General features: G+C 42.1%; 1 protein-coding gene across 1 annotated transcript in view; it reads right to left on the bottom strand.

Annotated features, from left to right (window-relative positions):
• The window catches only part of TRPM7 (transient receptor potential cation channel, subfamily M, member 7), a 70,347-nt gene extending 48,550 nt beyond the window's left edge, over positions 1 to 21,797 (bottom strand). The window contains exons 1-9 of the mRNA XM_015427919.1: positions 21,554 to 21,797; positions 9,968 to 10,064; positions 8,594 to 8,632; positions 7,138 to 7,336; positions 5,972 to 6,185; positions 4,050 to 4,174; positions 3,329 to 3,500; positions 1,212 to 1,386; positions 888 to 1,011 (exon numbers count right to left, since the gene is read on the bottom strand). Of these exons, the coding sequence (XP_015283405.1) occupies positions 888 to 1,011; positions 1,212 to 1,386; positions 3,329 to 3,500; positions 4,050 to 4,174; positions 5,972 to 6,185; positions 7,138 to 7,336; positions 8,594 to 8,632; positions 9,968 to 10,064; positions 21,554 to 21,797 (1,389 nt within the window). The remainder of the gene's footprint in view (positions 1 to 887; positions 1,012 to 1,211; positions 1,387 to 3,328; positions 3,501 to 4,049; positions 4,175 to 5,971; positions 6,186 to 7,137; positions 7,337 to 8,593; positions 8,633 to 9,967; positions 10,065 to 21,553) is intronic.
• Between the last annotated feature and the right edge of the window lie 3,769 nt (positions 21,798 to 25,566).

Below are 25,566 nucleotides of genomic sequence, written 5' to 3'. Positions count from 1 at the left end.
TTTTCATACCAACCCACCTTACTTCAATTACTGGAAGCAGACGGAGGAAGGCCTCCAGTGAGGATGATGATCGCAAATGATGGGCAGGTTATGTACTCAGTTTAAAGCAATAAACCCTTCACTCACTTACACAGTTAAGCACTTACACCCCACAGATAAACAGAAATAAAACATGCTCAACTGTTTCCAAATAGTAACTGAAGTCTTTTTCTTCTGTACTTGGATTACAAAATGGGAAAACCAAATACTAGTTCTATAACTTCAATAAGACACACAGCTAGACAGTTATTCCACAGCTGATCAGAAAAAGCAGGTTTTATTAATATTGGTAAGGAAGACACCCCGAGATCTAAAGAGCTTCCTTAGGCCAGGCCAAGGGCTTGTATCCAACTAGTGAGATCTTCACTCCCCACCTGCCCAAAAATCAACATGCTGTATCATACATCAGTTTTGAAAAACTACTCTGTGGTTTGACAAAAAGAAGGGGAGGGGGCTGCCATTCAACATGGGGGCTGCTACTCAAGAAAGACCAGTCCAAGGCATGCTTGGCTTCATAAATCAAGTTGAGCAGATCTTTTAGATGCTGGACACAATTCAAAGTAAGACGTGCAAAAACCAAATTTCTGCAGTTGACAGAGAACCAAAATGAAAATCAATTACAAAAAGAGAAAAGGTAAGCATTTTTAAAAAGCAGTACATTTGACCTGCAGACAAACTGGCAACACGAGATTTGCTGTGGACCCAGAAATAAGTCAAAGCAAAAAAAGCCAGGTTGCAGCTGTTCCTTTTTATCCATATAGCTGGTGAGATTCCTCCTCATTTTCTACGGAACTGTGTAATACTCAAAAAGTGCTTGCTGCAAGATGACAAAGCAGACTATGACTTACAAGTTCTTTTTTCTTCATACATTCCAGCAGCGTCTGGAACAAGTGAACTGCCTCACTCTGGCCAAAATTAAATGTCTTTTTGATGGTTGAAATTATTTCAGGTTCTGCCCCATCAGGAATACATCTGAGAAAACCAGAAAGCACGGCTTTATTCACAGAAATGTAGGGTATCTTTTTTCTTCATCTTTTTTTTCTAAAAGCAGCTTGAAAACAAAGCCCTGTCCTACAGAGGATGGGATTCTCATCCAAAAACACCTCTCAAGGAAGTGCTCTTCACTTTACAGCGTGAAGAATTCACAAGACAGGATGTCTCAACAGGCTTACCCTCCTTCTTCTGTTTGCTTATGGACATAAGCCAGGATGTCAGCAGCTCTGCCAGTGCCCTCACAAACCACCACCGGCACAGGAGGACTTTCCTGCAGGTATTCCAGAACAGTGAGGATAACATTGGGACCACCTTCAAATATGAGTGCCACCACAGGGACACCCTGGCCAATTCCTAAACCAGACAGGTAAAAGCAAATGATGCACATATATTATGGATACACAGTTCTTTTATCTTAAAACATACAAATCCCACTGTTTATTTAAAAGCCAGCTTACATATCAATTACTTGTGCTCAGTGCATTCCATGAACCAGAGTTACTATCAAGGCTACTTATAACTGCAGTTAAAATATAAAATTAAAATTTTACATTCGAGCTAAGCTAAATTCTAGGATGATAAAAAGCAGAACTACAGCCTAAAGTGCATCCAAATCAAGAAACTGCTTATGGTTTCTCGTAATCATTTATTCTGCAGTTTCTACCATTTTGCACAGATTGTTCCATTGCTGCTTGTCACTGAGGAAGGACCATGCTGGTCACTGAAGAGCCACCATCGGACCACTGGGATTCTTATTGCTGCCCACAGATGGCGGATGGGATCCCGAGAGCTCCTTGTACGTGCACAAGGCGTGGCACCTGCCCCCTCCCTCCCGCACTACAGCCCACATCATTCCAGGGTGTCTCCAGAGTGACGTTTTCCAGGAGCAAAAGGGGCTTCAGGGGGACGGAGCAAGTGGGGAAAGCACAGGTATAATCATATTTCACTGGATCCTGCAACTATACCAGCTAGAAGCGTGCCTGTTTTCTTTCTTTCTCTATGAAAACTCAGATACTTAGGAAACTAAATTCTATGGCTGATACCAGATTCTGTGGCTTTTGAGGATTCTTGTGGAACCACAGCAAACAGAGTTGTGTGCATGCTAACTGCTGAATGACTAATTTTAAAGTACAATGTCCCCATCAGAGGCCCCCAGAAGGCATCCTGGAACCAGGACAAATAATAAACTGACACAGACACAGGTAGATGAGAAACTCATCAGTTCCCATGAAAAAGAAGTGAATGTGGAATAGCTTTTGATAAACAACTGATATGAAATGTGTGACAGTCTTTAGGTCAAGGTGAGCACATTTTACACAAACTACAGATACTGATCTTCACTGTTTTAACCTCCTCACTACCCAGTCAACAGAAATCAGAAAGCTAATATTCACAACATAAGATCAAGCTCAACATAACCCCTCCAGTTGCACAAACAAGTTAAAACGCTGAGCAACATTTTAAATACAGCTAATCATACACGAGGCCTGAAGTGCGGTTTATGCCTGATGAAGACATAATTAAAATGCAGCCAACTAAGTCAGCAGACACACGAACGGAACACAGAAACTGTAAACGTGTCATGACATGGCACAGTAAAATGTAGCCCATAGGTACAATAAATACAGAAGACGTCAGAACTGCACACCTTCTCCTTGCCACCTTCTTCATCAAAACAGATCCTTTGTTTTTAAGAACAGTAAGCAGTAAATGTGCAAACATACATTATCACCTGTTAACAATATAGTATAAAATGATGCCTTAAACACTAATGAAAAAAAAGCTCTGAAAGAAGACAGATCCTCCCATCTGCTCACATATAGGTACAAATTCACAATTACTTCTACTGCCACCATTCTCCCCAAGCAGAAAGGGGACATCAGGCATTACATAGCACAATAAGAATCCACCTCAGAGAGGTCAGTGAGAGGAGTTAAGATAAGTTTCTACATTCATTAGAACTAAAGTTTTTTGTGGACTTTTCTACTTCCTGCAATAAATGAAGAATTATTGCCTATGTGTGTGTTCCCCCTCAAAACAAATTCAACACAAAGAAAAATAGCATATCAGGAGCAAGACTAGCTAGACCCCTTCTCCAGGTTGCTATTTTTCTAAGTACAAAGAATACTCTACAGGTAGAAGTCAAACATTTAACCTCCACCCCACCCCCCCAGCCTGAAGTGACACACGCTTCACCACTCATCACCTATTTCTCAGCCACATGTTTTTCACATTTCAACAACAACAACAACAACAAAAGAAGGCCATGCCACAGCCAGGCTTCACACCCACATACTTGCATGGATCCTTTGCAAATTGATAGTTTTTTCCAGTTCTCGTCGAAGTTTAACTTCTGCCCCATATTTTCCAACTGTTCCATCATCCACCAGTATGAAATGGGAATGAAGATTATTTAGGACATTTAATTTACTTAAAGGATTTAGCAGGGTTTGATATGGAGCAACCACCTAAATGTCAAAACACAAACAAACAAATCCCTGTAAAAATCTAATCGTCAGGAGTGTAAGGTGGAAATAAATCATAATCCCTTTGAAGATTTATTGGGCTTTAAAAGGCCATGTGTCTGTTTACTGCCCATTTTATCAGCCAGCTACGGTTCTCTGCTTTGTTCCTTCAGAAAAGAAGCTGCACTACTAAAAAGTGATTCCCCCCCCCCCCAATGGAATACTATTTCTACAATACCTCAGTAAAGGCAACGTAGATTGTTTTGATTCTGGTATGCCCACAGCCTGCCCGGATAGGCCCTTGGCACAAGATGCATGAGGTCTCTTACTGTGGAAAGTACCCCCATTACAACAACATCAAGCCCAGTACACTACACAACTAGACTTATATTGACATCAAAGCCTTACAGTGCAAGAACAGTTCTGTGAAAGTAAGCGCCATTAAACAAATCAGAGAGTATTCCATTTAGACCTGCTTAGGATAGCACTATTAATGTAGTTATAAAGAATTCATCATAATCGATTAAGAGCACAACATATGGACCAGCTTACATCTCTCCCAACGAGGTCATTTCTGTTTTCAATCACTCCCCATGAAGCTATTCCAATAGTGCAAATCTTTCGAGATGATCGAGAAGCATGTTCCTTGAGGGCATCACCAACATGTTTTGCAACTCCTGTCCAGGAAAAAGGAATGTCACTAAGATTATGTTCTACCAGCACAAACAGATCATTTAGACCAAACCACCATCTTAAAGCCACGATTGTCTATCAAACCATCTTCAAAAGATTTCTGACCAGGCTTTCTGTGAAAACTTCCTTGAAAGGTCAGAGAATCTCCCTTCTGACAGTTTGTTCCAGTTCTGGCCAAATTTCCCTTGCCAGTCATAAGTTTCTTGTGAACATGTTCCTTGTAATTTACCTTCATTACTTTTACCATGGCTGAGTACGATAAGCAGTTATTTTCCTTCTTTAAAATACTTGGGGGGGGGGGGGGAGAAATCCTGCCAACATGACCCCTTTTGACCTTAATTTCCTTACCTAATCACACACTGTTCTTTCAGACTTTTTTAAAAAACAAACCCCTTCTAAAAATTTTGACTGGAAGCTTATGCGGTCATGACGCATATCAATTAAGGCATTACACAAAATTATGTTCTTTGCAAGAAAAACACCAGAATATTGTGCCAAATATTGTAGGCTATTTTTAGCGGCTGCAGCAACACCCATGCTCAATTAAAAGGTATCTATTGATAATGTTGAGCCACATCTAAAACTGTAAACCGACAACAATGACAATAATAACAACAAATTTTAGCTGATTTTGAAATATTACTGTACACACTGACTTTGTGTATTAAAGTCACAAATACGTAAACACTGAGGTTGAGATTGGAGCTTTCCTATTTGCAAAGCATTCAAAAGAATATGAACAGAATCTTCCACAGGTAGATCCAGAATTTCTACCTATTTATATTCTGCCCTGACCTGGATAGCTCAGTCAAATCTCGGAAGTTAAGCAGGGTCAGCCCTGGTTAGTACTTGGATAGGAGACCACCACGGAAGCACAGGGTTGCAACACAAAGGCAAGCAATGACAAACCACTTCTGAACGTCTCTTGCTTTGAAAACCTCACGAGGTTGGTTGACTGAAATTCTTTAGTGAACTGCACCTCCTCGGCTCCTATGGTTTTCAACTGGGACACAAACTTGTGTGTTATACTGTGTTCTGAGGTCGGTTATTGATATTAACTCCTGTGGGTGTCAGGTCTTGAAGAAACTCACTCCCAGCAACACTCTCTTGGCAGTGATTTGTTTATTGAGAGACAGAGAGGTCTCAAGCATAGACGATCTGTGTCAGACTCCCTTGGCGCCAGTTGCCATATTATACATAATTCAAACAACCCCGTCTTATGACCAGTCCAATCACACCAATACATCCAGCCCGCCAATGTACCGTTAGCCCTCCTCCAGCACCTGCAGGCATAGGGTTACATTATCTAGCAGTGTCTGGTACTCAAGGTGGAGGCCCCGCACAGACGCAGTTACAAACAAGCGCGACTCCCAGCAAAGCAGCTCCACACACATACACCCTCACACACACACATACTCCCCCCCCAAACTGGACTGAAACAGGACAACAAGCATACAGATCCGAAGACAGACAGACTGTTAAGAAACCCATGGCAAACGAGGATCGAATTTGATAGTGGGAAGATACAGTGAACACTGTTGCAACTTTAGTCGCATACATGCAAAGCCCAGATCTTGGCATGGTTGCCACATACTGTTACACCGAGCCCCAATATCCAATTTATGACCAATGGAAATTCCAAGGCTGTTGCCTCCCAGGCCCTGCACACTACAACTTAATAGATATCACTGTGGGGAAAACATATCATATAGAATGGAGACTGATCCAATTTATATGCACCTATGATATCTGGAAGGTATAATATGGAGTGAAAACATTACCTGTATTCACTCCTCCAGTTATAATCCAGGCTCCTGTTGTCACTGCTGCTTTAATAAGGCCTTTACCAAGCAACTGTTTGATGCGTGGGTGAAGCTCAAATTTCTGCATTCCTCCATGAACGGAAATAACAAGCTTGGGCAGTTCCATCTGCCATTCTTTAAGCATAAGCTGGAGGATGGCTTCAGGTTTTGTATCATAGGACAACCGCACATACTAACAATGGAAGAATTGGGAAGAGTTAACCACTTTAACATACATAATAATGAAAATATAGCTCACACCTTAATGAAGCACAAGGATGATGTGTAAGGATATACATGTGTTCTTCCCAAATTCATGAATTCTAAGGGAATTTCAGAACCCCTACAAAATTTTGAATATATCCACAGTATTTCCACAGTAATAATGTTTTTAAAAACTTGGATTTTAATCATTTATCCGCTCCATCACATTATTCTGTCTAGTCAATATCATACAAAAACACTGAAAATCCAAAGTGCATTAATTAAAAGAAAATTTATTAAGCTCACTGGAGCATAGTGGCATACAGAATGGTTCAGAGACAAATTATGGCTTCTGCAAACCGGGAAGTAAAGATGGGAATAGGTGAGGGTGGAGCACATTTAACAGGCAAGAGACAGTTTGGGCACGGCACCTGAAACTGGCCACAGTCCCTGTGCACCCTTGCCACCTTTCCTGTAACAAAATATGAAAAGCAAAGCCAAAGTGTTTGCTATAAAACCAAAACACTGACTGATTTGTAGAAGAGAATCTTTTTGAAGAAGAGAATTCCAGCTGATAGAAGAGAGATGACAAAAATCTGAAGTGCTGTTAATTATGCTGTGAAAGAGGTGGATTTATTCTTCTTGCTTATCAGCATTATACTCACTTCAAAAGACAGAACACGAATAGTAAACAACTCAATCCATGTCAAAAACTGCAGATAATTTGCACAGAAAATGGGTTTCAATAATGAATATGTCTTCAATCTTGAGAAGCCACCACTTTTCCTTAAAGCACAAGTCAGTCACATGAGAACTTGATTTCTCTATACGCTGTTGCCTCTGTGACCGGGTGCTTCACTTGCACATTATCCCAAAAGCACTTATGAAGCCTGGGGTTAGATGACAAACAGGAGTGGGGTGTTGGGACATTTGAAACGTACCTTAGCTCGGTAAGAATGAGAGCCTCCTTGGAAGTTAATGATGCCATAAGCATCTGTTGGACCCTGTTCTGTATGTTTTTCCACTGACCACTCTTCTATCTCCTGATTAAAACTTTCACCCAGTTTCACATCTGAATATTTCATGGCAAGACTCGCTGTGAAGCAAGCATGTTGCCGGACCAAGCGGCCACAGCAGCACCTGCAGAGAATCATCACAAGCCAGGGAATTAATGTTATCTATTTTAAAATATTTCCATGCTGCTTTGTCAATTTTAGTTGCTCCAAGTGGCTCACGTCAAAACAGTACACAATAAAATTAATGAGCAGCACAGAATTTTAAACACAGCAAATAAAAATCTCAAATGAAAAAATACACAAATAGCAGAATAATCACAGCCAAAATACAGAGCCAAAAAATAAAATTCAACCAAAAGAAGGATGAAACGGAAAGGTTTTCACCTGGAACCCGAAAGTAGGCAATGAAGATGCCAGGAGGACCTCTCAGCGATGGGTGTTCCATAGATACAGGACCACCACTGAAAAGGCCCTGTCCCTGGTCACCACCTGTCTCACTTCTATTTGTGGGGGCATCTAGAGAAGACCTCTGAAGAAGCGAACAGGCAAATTCATACTGATGGAAGTGGCCCTTCAGACATACTAGGCCCAGATATTGTAGGGCTTTAAAAATCAAGTCCAGCAATTTGAATTAGGCCTGGAGATAAACTAGGAGTGAAAGCAAAACTTGCAAAACACTGTCTTCGAGGCATTTCCCTATCAACCTCTTTGCCATGGTATCTTGGACCATGTATTATTTCCCAACAGCTCCTCAAAGGCATCCCTATACAGAGAGCATTACAACAGTCAAAGCCTTCACGTAACCAGAACAGGGAAAGACTTAAGATCTTACTACATTTCTCCAGTTGGGTAACTATACCTAGGAAAGGGCACAGGTAACATATCAAACACAGTTTATAAAAGGCATTACGAGACATCAAGGCCTTTCTGGCATCTAGCCATAGGGCCTGATCCACAAGCAGCAAACTTCCTCCTCTAAGGTAAGTGCCATGCTGCCCTGAAGCCCATTCTCTGAGAGGCTGCTCAAATTTTTCTTCTGGTTAAAAACAATTAGATCATAACATTCATAATAATCATGCAAGAGAAAGATAATAAAAACCAGAATATGAGAATAAAAACTACAGAGTGGGTGATCAAAATATTTCAAAGACCCAGACGATGATAAACATCAGTAAATGACTAAAATATTAGTTCTAGTTTCCGAAGTCTATTTCTGGCTATAAGCACCTTTGTTTAAACCTGTTTTAATTTTCCCTTGCCTTTTGTTTCCAGTTATTTTCAAATACCATAGCCAATTTTCTGACATTTTACTAATATTAAATCAAAGCTGTATGTTTTAGAGACTAAATTCAAGGGGCAAATTGAAGAGAGTTCTACTTACCTGACAAGTTGCTGACAAATCTGACATCCTGGGAGGCATCTGTTAAAGAATACAGGAACAGGATCTTTAGCACTCTGCCCTTCTCATCCTCATACCCAAGAATCTATTCCTTAATATGAAGAAGATTGTCCTTAAGCATTCATGTCTCCACTCCTTATAGTTTACACCACAAAATTATTTATAGCTCAGTTTTTACATGTATAGTTTTGGGACATGGCTATAAAGTGAAAAGCACTGATTGTTTATTGGTGTAATTTTGTAAAGGTGTTCCAGAAGTAACATGGCTGCTGACACTGACAGGTAATAAGTAACACTGTCTCTATCAGTGCAGTCCTAAACAGAGTATTTCCTACTGAAGTCAATGCCTGTCTTCAGAACCATTCAAACTCCAGTTTGCTGTAAAATACAAAGAGAAGTAAAACTGGAGTTCTTTTCTTCCCCAGAAACTGGGATTAAACCTTTATTCAGAATCCCAGGGTTTTTTTGTGGGGAAGAACCAAAGCTCCAGTTACCCAGACACCTGAATTTGGACATTAAAGCAAGATGGATTTGGAGTGAAGGCTTCCCAAACTTGGAAAAATTCAGTTGTGTTCCATACATGAGGCAACTGCGGAAAGGTGTACATGAGCTTAAGAACAAGCTGCATCCATGTTTTTCACAGGCAAGCAGGCTTTTCATGATGTCTGAAAGAGGCCACTGTGAAGAGTTAAACCCAGGTTTGCCACAAATTATACATTCCATAGGGAGCAGCAACCAATCACATGGACGAATGCCCCTGTATGAGGTAAGTATTTACCACATTAACTCTTCACATTTTTAGAGGCGTGCTTCAAATCTTAGGAACACACATTTTAAGAAAATAATGTGTGCTGAAGAGTTTATTCTCCAGGGTGAAAATGAGAAAAGGATCAAAAGGCTACCTACAACTGTGCTTCTCAAAACCACAAAGGACAAGGTTTTCCCAATAATAAATGAACTGGATTTACAAATTACTGTTATTCTTTTTTAAAAAAGCAATTCCTATCATCTTTATTTAGGAATCTTATTTGTGAATTAATTCACATATGGGCTCAGTAAAGCACTGAACTCTTGTCTGGAAAATGTTCTCAACATCAACTTCCTAATTATCCAGTTGGCGTTTGCAAACTGTCCATGTGTTTCAATCAGATCATAGCAAAACCTTCTCAGGGCTCTATGGCTTCAAGAAATGCAGTGAACTCAAAGTAACATGTTTTGCAAACTAAAACAATTAATGGCTATTTCCCATTCAACTGTAAACAGATTCTGAGAAGCTGAAATTCAAGTCTTCCCAGAATTAACAGGTTATTTCTGCTTTGTCTATATAAAGAAATCCTGCGCCACTTTATAATTTACCTGTGAGGGTCCTTGGAACTTGGTATAATATACACACATTCTCGCTTGGTAAAAGTATTTTCTATCCAAGATTTCTGGGACTGCAAAGTAAGATATTCTGAGCGTCAAAACACAAATATTGTCAAGTATCATTAAAAACATCATTTCACAGAACACACTCTCTTAGGATCAATCTATTTTTTCTAGTAACAAATTAAATGTTGCAAAATTTGGTTCAATAGTTCACACACTCGCTAAACCAAGAGTATCAAGATAGCACAAATTAGTAGCTGTCATATTTCATTGTCTGGGAAATATCCAAAAAGCTGTCAAAAAGTTTTTTAAAATCTGTATACTTTTATATGAAAAGCCTGAGGGAGAACACACACCAAAGTATGGCCAAAAATACAGGATTTGATCCAAAGAATCTGAACGGAGTGCAGAAAGTCATTAGAAGTTATCCTAAAGCAAACCTATGAACTCCTTTGGTTCAACAAGGAGACTTTTCCTTCTGCTGATGAGAAGTCCATGATAGTCTCACAAACATTCCATCACTTACTGAAATACAATAGTCCAGGCTGAAAACCTCTACACACATCACACAGATACATGAAACAGCATCATGATGATGTGCCTTATACTTCCACCAGAACTGAGCCTGTTTTTCTGACATTTAGTACATATTATGGTGAAGTGATTTTTTTCTCTCATTGTCTTTACAAAGTGATTTTTCTCTCTCATTGTCTTTACAAAACTACAATGAGCCAGTTAACAAGGTAACACAGGGAGACTTAAAAGTGCTTTCAGTTCACTGAAAATCTTTCTTGCAGCTAAGACTTTTCCGAATTTATCTTTGTGGTTATACAAAATGAGGCAGATTTCCACATGCTCACTGTATACAAGCATTGTAAGATGGAACATACAAAACAATTACATGAATTTGATCATATTTACCACCTGAACTATATCTATTGTAAAAGACATAAATGACAAGTTTAGAAGCATCTGAAACTAAAGGCAAGTCATACCAGCCTTTAGAACATTTACTACAGTCTGAACTGTCCAAAAACATGAATTTTAGTAAATGTTAGTAAAGACTGCTCATCTATGGATTCACCTGGAAATAGGTCTTATCATAAACACCAAGCAGAGCGCAAGAACTATTTTCTAAATTTTAATCTCAAGAAGAAAAGGTTTGTAAAATTCTGTTTTACAGGGTACAGACAAACATCATATACCATTTTTTCAGATTTTCTTTATAATTATTTCTGTGTATCACAATATTTGAAGCCATAAACATAGCAAGAGAATGCTTTAAAAAAAATACCTGTTCAAGATAGAAGGTCCATCTTATTTTTTCTTTGCAGAAATCCATTCTAAACAACTACTAGCAAGTCTCCTTTGAGGATCAATCTTATACCACACGGTTTACTCTAATTTAAGGCTTTCGAGATGACAGGTTATAACAACATAGTGCTTCTAAAGTGCAGGATGAGATCAGACCTTAAAAATAATTTAATGTTACATTACAGGGACAATCCTATTATTGCCTTTGTATGAGATGAATATTCAGGGGGTCCTCTATATCCACGGCTTCATTTTCTGGCTATGGCACTTGAAAGCAATTCTGCTATGAAACTACATTGATTCCTTGGAATCAGTGAAACACATTAACGGGCATATTCTGCCAACTGTAACCAAGGCAAAGTTTGAATGCATGCAGCTGATTTCTACTGAATCAGACCACTGGTCTATCAAGATCAGTACTGTCTAGTCTGACTGGAAGACGTTCTCCAGAGCCCCAGGAGAAGGTCTTTCACATTACCTGCTACATTATCCCTTTAACTGGAGATGCCAGGGATTGAACTTGAGACCTTCTGCATAGAAAGCAGATGTTCTGCCACTGAGCTACAGCCCCTCCAAGTTGTGGTGATCAGTTACTTAATATTTAATATGCAAAAGTCTGAAAATATTCACCATTACTGAATCATGAAGTGATGTTTGGCTGTTAAGAGCCTGCAAGGTGGGTGCCAAGAAGTACAGCTGGCAATACAAAATGGCTGGCCAGCCAAATGGAGCTCACCCACACTGTGGGACTATGCATATGAATCATACATTGCAAGTAGGTGTTTGATTCACAAACCGTAGGTGAGACTGCTCCAATATTAATATATGGATATTCTGACTTCTAGTACCAAGTGTCACCCACTTTTGATTGACAATTATATCATGCCACATTATGAAGGGGGTGTACCATTAGGCTATTGCAGTGCTGAGTACCAAACCCATTCCCAAGACCATGTTTCATGTGGCCCCTTTATTAAGATGGCCTTAAAAGAACTTAGTGAAATACTAGTATCTGCACTGTCCCAAGTATTTATCCAGAGAGGCAATTTAACAAATAAGAAGTTGCCTTGTGATGAGCAAAACAGTCAGCAAACCAAACTATGAGCCCTACAGGTGATGTGTCAGGACAGACAGTACAACTCAGGCTTCTGCACTGTGTTAGGAGAACTGGATCTCCAGCTGAATGTATATGCCTTCTATTGTATCTCTAGGCACATCTAGGAAAGTAGGCGCTAGTTCAAACAGCAGTGGAAGAAGCGACTACATGAAGAAGCCTGCTGTAGTCAGATGATACTGAAGTAAGGAGGAAGACTGAAAAGCAGCACTGAGCAAAACGTTTACTTCTCCAGTCAGTGCAATCCTGCCCATTCAGAAGCTTTGGGACTCACAAGTCAGTCCATTAATTCAATGGTGTTACTCCCAAGACAGCATCCACAAGGCATGCAGCCAATATCAATGAACCAGCTTGTTGGTCCTTCACCCGCCTTTTCCCTGAATGCAAAATGGGAATTAGTGCCCCAATCCCAATCCTGGGAATGGAAGCTCTCATCTGAAGAGTAGGTTTTTACACCCTGCTTTTCTCTACCTAAAGGAGTCTCAGACGCTTACAATCACAGGCTCTTACTCTCTCCACAACAAGCACCTTGTGAGGGAGGTGGGGCTGAGAGAGTTCTACGAGAACTGTGATTGACCCAAGGTCACCCAGCTGGCTTCTTGTGGAGGAGTGGGGACTCAAACCACTCTTAACCATTACACCACACTAGCTTGCAGGAGAAGAAAAGCAACACACAATAAACCTGAAAGAGAAACAAAGGCAATACAGTGGTTTATAGATAAAGTCAAACCATAGTTTGTTGTTGCATAAGCAAATATCAAGCTTATGCACTCCCTCACACAGAATCATCACATGTTCCAAGTTCCTCCAACATATTCTGTTTTCCTCCAAGTTCCTCCAACATATCACAGGCCTAGCCAGCTTTACACATGCAGCACAATGACATAGTAATTGAGATGGCAGGATACTGAGGTAGCAGAACGGACTATGCCACGTCAGACTGCAGGTGAGGGATTTAGGGGAGAGGACATGGCTCAGTAGTAGAGCTTTGCATGCAGAAGGTCCCAGGTTCAATCCCTGGCATCTCCAGTTAAAAAGGACCAAACAGAAGGTGATGTGAAAGACCTCTGCTTGAGACTCTGGAGAGCTGTGGCCACTCTGAGTAGACAAAACTGGTCCCAAATCCAATCCCCAGCATCTCCAGTTAAAAGGACCAGGTGGTAGGTGATGTGAAAGACCTCTGCCTGAGACCCTGGAGAGCTGCTGCCAGTCTGAGGTGACTATGCTGACTCTCATGGACCAATGGTCCGATAAGGCAGCTGATAAGGTCTGATAAGGAAACTTCATGTGTATTATATTTTCCAAAGTTCCCCAGTATTAATAAACCCCCTGTTAAGTGGAAAACTGGCACAGCTTGCAAAGAGTCAGGCTAGAACTTTACAGTCTGCTATACTATGGCCCCGGTCACACGGGCAGGAAAATGTGGGGGGGAAGCGTGGCTGTTTGCCCCGGAGCAAAATAACGTGTGGTTGCACGATCAGACGTCCCGCCGAGGTCCCATGTTTAGGGGGGAGGTGCCGATCACACGACCATCCCGCAAAGAAGTGGCGCGGCGCGGTCACACCAGCAATCGCTAGGCGCCGCTTCCGTGGCAAACAGGATAGATTTTTTTTAAACTGACGTTTGTACATACGCATGACTGAGCAATCGTATCTGCACATCCGAAGGCAGGTGGTGGGCTTACCAGAGGGGGCGACAGACGCTTCTGGACCCCAACAGAGCTCCGAGGCATAGCCAATGGAGGGGGGGTGGGCCCCCTCGTCACAGCCGCTCTAACCGCCTGTGCGACAGTGGCCATAGCGACCCTCCAGAGGCGGCAAGCCTGGCTGCAGTGGGAGGGAGCCTCTTTGTGCGCATGCACCGTTGGGCGCTTGTGCGCATCCTGTGGAGACTTGGGAAAAAAACCTGCTCGCAACGGGACATGGGCGGGCGCCAGATGCCATGGGATTCCACCGGAAACGCGATCAGGCACCCGCCCTTGTCCCGCGGTTTCCGGAAACTAGTACCTCGGAGGTACTAGTTTTTTACCCCGCATCTTCGGCAGGAAGCCTCGGGTTCGGCACAGGAGCTCTACGCTTCCAAGATGTGGTGGTGTGATCGTACCCGGAAAATCTGCCTATCTTCCGTCTCTGTAGCGAGGCTAATGTTCCGTGTGACCGCAGCCTATGGCTGCAGTCACACACACAAAATAATCCACTTTCCAACTGGATTTTGCCAGTTCACACAGTAAAAATCCAGCTGGAAAGTGCCCTGAAAGTGGATTGAAACTGGATTATTTCGTGTGTGTGACCACACCTTATATTTTATCTGCAGGAAGGTCTTTACAAGGTGGGGCATGGAACCTGTGCCTACCTACAGAAGTGGAAAGGCTATTCCTCCACCTCAGAATTTTGCCGCCTCATTCTCTTGCATGCCTAGTCCAGGCCACAGTATTCCTAGCCTGGATGTAATAGTCAACTATGATTCGCCACAAACCAGGAAGAGACCAAACCTTGAAAGAGAAGAGTAAGAAAGGAAGGGAGAACCCAAGGCTCATTCATGTAACACCAAACCATAATCTGACATAATGTCTGAACCCATTCATTGTCTGGTCTTCTGTTGCTTCCTACTCATACAACACAAGGCTGCTTCAGATGCTGCTCTCCTCCCATCCATGTGACCTGCCTAAACCTCTATGTACAAGAGGATGAGTGGGCAGACTCCTGTTCTGCCTTTCTCACTTTCTTGCTTCAAGAGGGGAAAGGGCACTAAACCCACGTTTATGCCAAAGCAGTTTTCTTGACACTACAATGCAGAACCCACAATACACTGCGTAGTACAGCAAAAGCAGCAGCCCCTCTGAGGCTAACAGCTCCTTGAACATGGCTGTTCTAACACTCCACCCATCTCCCTGCCCAAGCGCATACAGCTGATATGACTGCAGCCTGAGAAACGAAGGAAAGGGCTTGGGGGCACTGTGGGAGAAAAACTGAACCTCCACAATTACATGACCTGAAAAGTTGCTTTACAGCTTCAGGGTGTAACGCCACCACATATTTCAGACATGAAAGGTTTAATTACTATGGCGCCATGCCAACTTCCAACTTCAGAAGTACAGTGCAGTAGCAGACATCAGCTCTTCTTTGAATGTTTTAAAGCAAACGGGAAAAACTTTCTCCACAAATGAAACTGGTCCCTAAGCATTTTGTTATATACTCAATTCCTTTACATTTACAAGTCATTGCTCAGCAGAACAGAAACCCTTATCAGCCAAACACATGGGGATCATGGGACTTAGCTGTAATCCATGCCCAGTTGACTGTAACACCTCAAACGTACATCAGGCTCCTACAGCAATAGCTGCAAGGCAGTAATTCTAAACATAAACCTCCATTATCTTCCTATCATCACCTAGAACCAATGAATCTCATTTCAGAAATTGAGCACCTGATGCAGAAGTTATAGCACACTAAGTTCACACATACAAAGTAGTTGGTTAACAACCACATTTTTTTTTCTCCTGCCAGAACATAAACATGAATAGCAGTGCTTGCAAGGTTCATTTATTTTAAATAAGGATATGCACAAAGTATCAGAACTTTTTCTAAGGTATTCTTAATTGTGTATAATTATGATACCAACAGGAAACCATACCCTTAAGATGGCCCATGAGAACATTATGCTCCCATCATGCATTTTTTTCATTTACCGTAAATGAGCTGCCTTCCTTTCTCAGAAACATGTCAGTCTCTTGCCCAGAGGTCATTTCGGGGGGGAACGCCCCGCTTCCAGCCCTCATTCAGCCAGGAGGAGGCAGGAGAAGAGGGAGGGTAAGTTGCTTCCTCCTCGCCTCTCCCTACCCCTGCCTGCCTGGGGCCAGGGAGGGCCTTGGCGGGGCTTCCTCGCACTCCCGCCGGCCTTGCAGGTCCATCACCGGGCCCCTGATGTCAGGGGGTGTGGCATATGCTAATGAGTTATGCTAATGAGTTCCCCTAGCTCTTTTTCTACGGAATGACCCCTGCTCTTGCCGAAAAAAACAAACAGGCGTCTAGGGGCACCTTAAAGACTAAAAATACTTTATTCCAGCATAAACTTCCATGGTCTAGAGACCAATGTGGTAGGTCCTCACTAGGTTTGCCAGAAACTAGAACTCTTAAACCAGATTGACATCTTTTTTTTTAATTTATTGAATGACAAAACATATATAGATATTAATTTAGAAACTTAAAATTATTTTAAAAATGACTCTGACTATAGTGTCTCTCAGGTCATCTGGGATGCAATGAAGGCATTGGTCAGAGGGAAGTACATTGCAATTACTTGGCTAATAGAGAATCCTGGTTATCATGAACCCTGAGTTAATCCCAGTTAAAGATGCCACTGATGTTCCCAGTTTTGCTTGTTATCTATACTGATGCAAGCCCAGCAAAGTGGGTGGGACAGGGAAAACTGCATTCTCATGACCCGCACGTACTGTCAAGGATCTAGAACACTGCATATGCTGCAGCCCTTAATATTTAACGGCCCTTTTTTCAGAGTTAAAACGCTTCAGCCCATCTTATTTCAGTAAACCTTACAAGACCATCGAAAGAGAGATGCAGGTTATTACTTTCCATATTACTGATGTAAGTATTTGCTTGACAACTAAAGTAAACTAACTTTCACTTTGGTATTTTATATGTATGTTGTGGATGTGCTTGAGACCATTGGTCATATGAGCTGAAATAAACTAAGTAAGTACTTTCTGTATTACTGATGTAAGAATTTGCCTGACAACTAAAGTCATCATTGGAAGTCTTGCTTTGTGTTCCCCCATTTTGGGGGCTGGGTGGGCTTGCACCAGGAACCAGGCATCTGCTGGTAACACCTAGAATCTGGAACTCCTCTTCTCACTGATGGTTACCTGTTGCTGAGTCTGTATTCTTTAAGGCACCAGGCAAAGATTCTCTCAAGACCTCTGGACCTACAATTGTGGTTTTAATTATTCCCACAAATGCTGCCTGTGATCTTAGGTTATTATAGTTTTAGAATATTTATGCTTTATATTTCTCTTTCATTTGTTTTATTATGCCATTTTAGTTGTTGGTCTTATTACATATTTGATGCTTGTTTCACTGGCATTTAGGATACTGTTGCTTTGTTTTCCATGTCATAAGATGTCTCAGAGATAGCAATAAAGAGAGACAGAGGCCAGGCAGAAATGTTTTAAATAAAGTTACTACCTAAAAAGCATATGGCCAACCTGAGATTTTAACCAGGAACTTCATAGTTCATTCTCTTAACAACTATACTATCCTGATTGAATAAATGCTTTATAAAGGCCCCGGTCACACGGAGCATTAGGCACGCTAGAGAGACGGAAGATAGATGGATTTTCCAGGTGCGATCTCACCGCCACATCTGGGAAGCGTAGAGCTCCCGTGGCGCATCCGAGGCTTCCCGTCGAAGATGCGGGGTAAAAAACTAGTACCTCGGAGGTACTAGTTTCCGGAAACCACAGGGCAAGGGCGGGCGTCTGATCGCGTTTCCGGTGGTAGTTCCGGTGCCCGCCCATGTCCCCTTGCAAAAGGTGTTTTTCCCCCCAAGTTTCCACGGATGCACACAAGCACCCAACAGAGCATGCACACATTTCAGTTTTAAAAAACAACAACAACACAACCCCGTTTGCCGCGCCGCTCCGCTTCTTTGCCGCATCGTGTGATCGGCACCTCCCCCCTAACCACGGGAGCTCACCGGGACCTCAACCCGACGCCTGATTGCGCAGTCGCGCGCTAGTTTGCTCCGGGGTAAACAGCCACGCCTCCCCCACGCATTTTCCTGCCCGTGTGGCCGGGGCCAAAGCTAAGCAACTGCAAAACAACAACAACATATCAACACTAACATAAATTGGGCTTCAATTTTTTGAGACACACACTAGGGCATCAGAGTTGTAATCAATTCCTGTTTCAACACTCCTTGAGTCCTTGCCATTGGCTATCCTGAACCTTAAGGAACACTTTGCTGAGAAATTCTAGTTTTACCTAAACACAACCACTTGAATCTTGAATATTGAATATTTTAGCTCAGTAATAGAAGGGAACAAAGTTCAAGCTTCACATTTTCTTCAGTTGTTAGTCTAAGGCTCCAAGAAAACCCCACAGATGTCTCACTTCCTTGCTCTCTTTGCAATTTTGAAGTTACCTATTTCTATAATTACTAAGTCCTGAGACAAGGAAGCACTAGCTAGCCAGCTCACGCACCAAGCTATACTTAAGCTCTTCTCCAAACACAGAGATCCAAGAAGGACCAAAATATAGCCCATGGAGGGGGGGGGGGAAGGGGAACAAATATAATTGAGCTTTACATCAAAGAGCTGAGTAAAATCTGAAACAAAATTGTCAGCTGATCAAATAAAAGTATTTTTCAGTAGGGATATCACTTTCACCAAAGCCTGCTGATAGCCAAATCTGAGCAACAAGGTGAAACCCGTACCACCATTCAGGGCTGTGTGAACCTGGATTTTGCCTTGTGTTGCTTACTTAAGCTGCTCTTTGATGATCAGGTAGAGATGAAGGGGCAAAATGATAAACGCAAAATATTATATACTGAGCAGCACGGAGACATAATAAAAAAGGTACTCTGCATTTATCCTTCACCAGTTGTTTAAATCTAGACTCTGCTAGCTGTAATTTACTCTCATGTAAAGGAGTCACTCTGGGTGCTACTTTTAGGCATTTCTTCTTTTTTAAATCTTTTTTAGCTGCTATGGGAACAAAAATCCCCATACCAAGTATCATCTTCCCATCTCCGAGAATACAAATCCTTTTTCAAAGCATAAGCAGTGTTTTGAAATCTGAGTCACCAGAGGAGCCATGATCAGTTTGAAAGTCTGAGTCATCACTGAGTCTAACAAGAAGTTAGAATTAATTAGTTGGAGTTAGTTGGAATGAATATACCCATAATATTTAAGAGATGAATGACATTCTTGCAGAACAGAATGTTTACTTTAGTGCCCTCTTGATTAACTGAAACAAGCCAGCTTCACACAAAGCCTATTGGAGGCACGAAGCAGTTCATGTAAATGTGATTACCTATGAAAACCCTTGGTTCTATGTCACATGTACAAAGATATAACCCTATTATCTGGCTAAACAGACAGCAGAAGAAGATTCAAATTCTGTTTGTTTTCCAGATCACCATGAAGCTTCATGCTCAGACCTAGGGAACTTCCCAATTTGGAATGAGTCAGCAGCAGCAAACAACCTGTCCCCCCCCCCCACTCTTTTGAAATGTAGCTCCTGAAAGCCTACAAAGAATTCTACTACTTGAACTAATTGAAAGGTTAGGCTTGTTTATTTGTTTATAAATGATTAAGTTATCATCCAAATAAAAGTCCTAGCAGCTTAATGAGGGCTACAAGCAACTAAAAATAAATCTTTTCATAGGCTATAAAAATTGGTTCAAGGAAACATGTGCACTGTTTCAACTGGATCAAATCAAACAATCAGCAAAGAACAGGCAAACAGCTTCATTAGATAACGAATCAGCAATAGAAACACAATTTAACACATTTTTGCCATCCTAAAATCATTCATATTAGCCACTTGCCAAGCAAGACAAACATAGCCAGCTCAGTTCTTTCACATGCTTACTATCTTAAGACCATCTGTATTGCCCCAGTAACTTCTCTGAATGAAAAACAAATTCATTTACTACAACCCTGGGCCTAATGGAAATCCCTCCCAGACCAAATCTCTCCCTCTAGGGACTAAATTCTTAAGCAATTAAAGTAACAAAGATTAGAATGTGGATAGGGCCTTCTGAATTATGGCCCTATAGAATCAGCTACTCTCTGTGATCTAAACTTGTAGGTCATGTAAGACAATATGAATATTTTATTCAAAAGCTGCTTTTAAAATGTAGCTAACCAAGTTTTCTACTGTACTGTTCTGGGGACACTAGAACAGAATCACAGCGATTGAAGGAGCCATAGAGACCATCTAGTCCAACCCCCTGCTCAATGCAGGATCAGCCTGAAGCATCCCTGACAAGTGTTCATCCAGCTGCTGCTTGAAGACTGTCAGTGAGGGGGAGCTCACCATCTCCCTAGGCAGCCGATTCCACTGCTGAACTACTCTTACTGTAAAAAGAAATTTCCTAATATCCAATGCACCCCCCATCCAGTATGCATGCTTCTCATTTTTGTTAACCAGATGTAGAACTCTGCACTTATCCTTGTTGAATTACACCTTGTTCACATCCGCCCACTTTTCCAGTGTGTTCAGATCTCATTGAATTTTATCTCTTTCTTCCAGTGTGTTCGCTACTCCTCCCAATTTGGTGTCATCTGCAAATTTAATTAATAGTCCCTCTGCCCTCTTTTCCAGATCATTTACAAAAATACTGAAAAATACCAGGCCCAGAACCAAGCCCTGTGGTACCCCAGTGGCTACCTCCCTCTAATCAAATGAAATGCCACTGACAACTACTCTTTGGGTGCGGTTCTCCTACCAGTTCCCTATCCATCTAACTATCCTAGAGTCCAATCTGCAGTCTTCCCATTTACTCAGAAGAACATCATGGGGAACCTTGCCAAAACCTTTACTGAAAACCAGGTAAACAACATTGACGGCTTTCCTATCATACAGTAAACTCGCCACTGGAGCAAGAAGAAAACGAAGTTCGTCTGGCAGGACCTGTTGGGGACAAATCCATGCTGACTTCCCCAGATCAACAAGTTGTCCTTCAGATGCTTGCAGATTGACCCCTTTAAGATCTGTTCCAGTATTTTCCCTGGGACAGAGGTCAGACTGACTGGCCTGTAGTTTCCTGGGTCATCCTTCCTCCCATTTTGGGAAATTAGGATAACATTTGCCCTCTTCCAGTGTTGCGGCACATCTCCCATTCTCTAAAAGATCTTGAAGATGATGACAAAGGCCCTGCAAACTCTCTAGAAAGTTCTTTTGAGCACTCTCGGCATCTGGCCCAGGGATCTGTACTCATCCAGTGCAGCCAGGTGCTTCTAACAACCTCTCTATCCATGTCAAACAGCAGCCCAGACATCGTGCCTTGTCTACTACCATCTCTAGATAACCCTGTTCTCTTCTTCAGGGAAAAGACTGAGGCAAAATAGAAATTGAGGCTTTCTGCTTTCTCTCTGTCCTCTGTCAGAGTGTCTCCATGTTTACCCAACAGTAGACCGATTGCCTGTTTCTCCTTGGTTTTGTTCCTCACATAGCTGAAGAAGCTTTTCTTGTTGTGCCAAGCCTCCCGGGCCAACTTCAGCTCATACTGAGCTTTGACTTCTATAATAGCTGACCTACCGCATCCAGCAACCCACAGATACTCTTCTTTAGAGGTATGCCCTTCCCTCAATTTCTTGAACACTTCCTTTTTCTTCCTTAGCTCATCAGAGTTCATCCACATTGGCATCATGGATTCCCTAGCATATTTCCATCTTGTTGGAACAGTGATGGCTTGAGCTTGCAAGAGCTCCTGTTTTAGAGAGCCCACCCTTCACTTGCTCCTTTCCCTTCCAGTATTCTTGCCCATGAAATGACTCTCATTATGCCCCTAAATTCATTAAAGTGAACCCTACTAAAATTTAACATACACATCTAGCTACAAACTTCCTTGGCCCCCACAGAACAAGGAATTCTAGAAGGACATGGTCACTTCTCTCTAAGATCCCCACCAATTTCACCCCATCTACCAACTCTTACTTGTTCGTTAATCTCAAACTGAGTATGGCCGAACTCCTCATAGCTTCCTCCACCATTCGAAAAAGAAAGTTGTTAGCCAGGCAGGTCAGGAAGTTGTGTGACTCTGGATGCTTAGCAGAGTTTGTCTCCCAGCACATTATCAGGGAAGTTGAAATCACCCATAACTACCGGGTTATGTTGCTTGGATATACTGTCAAGCTGCCCAAGGAGGGCAGCATGCACCTCCTTGCCCTGGTCAGGTGATCTGTAGCAGACTCCAACCACAATACTGTTTGTCCTTCTCTCATTCATCCTCACCCAAATACTTTCAACTGGGCTGTCACCCGCCTCCTCAAGTATTTCCTGACAAGTAAACCTCTCTCACATACAGTGCCACTCTGCCTCCTCTTCAACCCTTTTACTTTTTCTTCAATAACTCATAGCCATTCACTACTACATTCCAGTCATGGAAATCATCCCACCAAGTCTCCATAATGCCTCCTAAATCATATCCCTCTGTCTGCATTAGAAGCACAAGCTCTTCCTTCTTACTGCCCAAGCTCTGGGCACTGGTACATAGGCACCTGAAGCCCTGCACCTTCGGCTCCATTTGACCTGGCCTTCTAAGGTGGGCCTCTGCTGTATGCTCTTCTTCACTGATACCCCTATGTTAGTCATCTCCTTCCCCTTGTGATGTCAGTTTAAAGTCCTCCTAATTAATCTTCCCATGGATGGAACCCTCCCCATGTACGCATGTATCTTGCCAGGAACCCTTTGAGGAGAGGCTGTTCAAGCAAAGGGAAAATTCAGGGATCAATGAAAAATTTAAAAATCAAAACAATGGTTACTAAAGTCTGAGAACTACTGAGAAAAGATTACAGTAGTCAGAAATTAGTAGGCCAGGACTACAGTTTGGCAATATTTACTGAAGGAAGCACACTGCATTACATAAATGAACGGCTGTACTCCAACCATTTATAGTGATACTACAACATTAATTTTTGCTTCTTGTGGGACTCCACAGTAGCCGATTAGGAAACTGTACAACATAATTAGGTGGAAAGATGATGACACATTCAGTACAAGCCCAAGCAGAGAAATCCAATTTTGTGATGCCACCAGGGTTCATCTAAAGAAACACCCCCACCCCACTCAAACCATACACTGGATATTATGAAAGGGCAGGATGGGGGGTGGGGTGGAGTACCTGAACAAATCCTTATTCCCATTATTTCATCATCCTTATTTGGGCAACAGGAAAGCAGGCATAATCCCACGTTAATTATTATCAAGCCAGGTAACAGTGCAAAGGGCCAGCCACATTTTAAAGCTTGGGAGGCATAAGGCATATGTAGAACTTGGGAGGGAAAATAAGGAATACTTTAATCAAACATCTTATTATGATATACACAAGCACAGAAAAGAAAAGTCAAACCAAAGCTTTGATTTAATATTGATAATAAAGTCCTCCTTAAAGACAAGACACAAAGCTTGCCAAAGCATCTTTCCTGCTATTGGTCCCAACTACTACTATTCAGACATATGATGCCTCTGAACATCAGGTTTTCAGTTACCCTGATTACTGTCCATGAATTTCTATTATCCCATTTAAAGCAAATAAGAATATTTGGGGGGGGGGGGGAAGTCTCAACATTAATTTCCCTCAGGAATTTACTCATAAGTAACATGTTTACATATTTAGCAAAGATAGGAAAGTATCCAGAGTAAGAGGTTAGGCTAAGAGCAACCTAACAAATTCATGAATTTGATGAAGTGGAATATGTTGGCTCCACTTTTGCCCCATCTATGTTTCAAACAGATGAAGAATCAACATGGTTTCAGTGAATATCACCTGGTTACAGATCCTAGCCATTCCGTCTCCTAGTAGATCTCTTCGGAACACATGAAACTGCCTTTCATTAGAACATAAGAGAAGCCATGTTGGATCAGGCCAATGACCCATCCAGTCTAACACTCTGTGTTACACAGTGGCCAAAACCCAGGTGCTACCAGGAGGTCCACCAGGGGTGACAGAACTCCAAAAGCCCTCCCACTTTGGGCCCCCAAGCATGAAGAGCATCACTGCCTCAGACATACTGTTTCATATAGATGAAACAGTATGTCTGAGGCAGTGATGCTCTTGCAGCTAATAGCCACTGATGGATCTCTGCTCCATATGTTTATCCAATCACCTCTTCAAGCTGTCTGTGCCTGTAGCTGCTACCACTTCTTGTGACAGTGAGTTCCACATGTTAATTACTCTTTGGGTGAAGAAGTATTTCCTTTTATCTGTTCTAAGCTTACTGCTCGTTAATTTCATTGAGTACCCACAAGTTCTTGTACTGTAAAGAAAAGAAGAGAAATATTTCTTTCTTGACCTTCTCTATCCCGTGCATAATTCTGTAAACCTCTATCATGTCAACCCTCAATTGTCATTTCTCCAAGATAAAGAGCCCTAACCTCTTCAACCTTTCTTCATAAGGAAGGTGTTCCATCCTGTTAATCATTTCATTTGCCCTTTTCTGCACTTTTTCCAATGCCATAATATCTTTCTTGAGGTGCAGTGAACAGAACTGTACACAGTATTTCAAATGAGGCCACACCATAGATTTACACAGGGGCAGTATGATACTGGCTGACACAGTTATTTCATCTAACTGCTTTCATAATTTCATCTCCTGTTGGCTTTCCCTGAAGATTTAGTTTAAAAATTGCTCTGCCACCTTTTTGATTTTGAGCACCAGCAGCCTGGTTCCTTCTTGAGACAAGCGGAGGCCATCTCTTTTGTACAGGTCCTGCTTGTTCCAAAAAGTATCCGAATGCTCAACAAACCCCTCCTCCCTACACCATTGTCTCATCCATGCACTGAGACTCCTGATTTGTGCCTCTCTAGCTGTCCCTACATGTGGAACAGGCAGCACTTCTGAGATGGCTACCTTGGAGGTCCTGGCCTTGAGTCTCCTGCCTTGCAGTCTAAATTTTTTCCTCCAGGACCACAAGACTACATCTCCCCACATCGTTGCTGCTCCCCACTAGCTCCTCCCCAGCACTGTCTACTACCCTATCTAGACCACATGCAATGTCTGCTACCTTCGCATCAGGCAGGCAAGTCACCATGCAGTCAGTACGCAGGTTTGCAAGCCATCTATCTACATGCCTAAGGATCAAATTGCCAACCACCAAGAGCCCCTCCCTCCCTGCCCAGGGATGGTTCCTTGGTACGAAAGGTTATCTGTTCACCAACTGTAGAAGGGGTACCTTCTGAGGAGACCCTTTTGAGGGAACATTTCTCATTTCTTCAGCATGGCGCCCTGCCTTATACTGAATCAGACAATTGAACCATCAAGGTCAGTTTTGTCTAGATTGGTGGCAGCTCTCTAGGGTCTCAGGCAAAGGTCTTTCACATAACCATTTAGGAGATCCTTTTAATTAGAGCTGCCAAATATTAAACCAGGGATCTTCTGCATGCCAAGCAGATCTTCTATCACTGAGCCACATAG

Source organism: Gekko japonicus, unplaced genomic scaffold, assembly GCF_001447785.1.
Source record: "Gekko japonicus isolate JY-2015 unplaced genomic scaffold, Gekko_japonicus_V1.1 scaffold772, whole genome shotgun sequence".
NCBI classification, from domain to species: domain Eukaryota; kingdom Metazoa; phylum Chordata; class Lepidosauria; order Squamata; family Gekkonidae; genus Gekko; species Gekko japonicus.
This window is presented reverse-complemented; position numbering and strand designations above follow the sequence as displayed.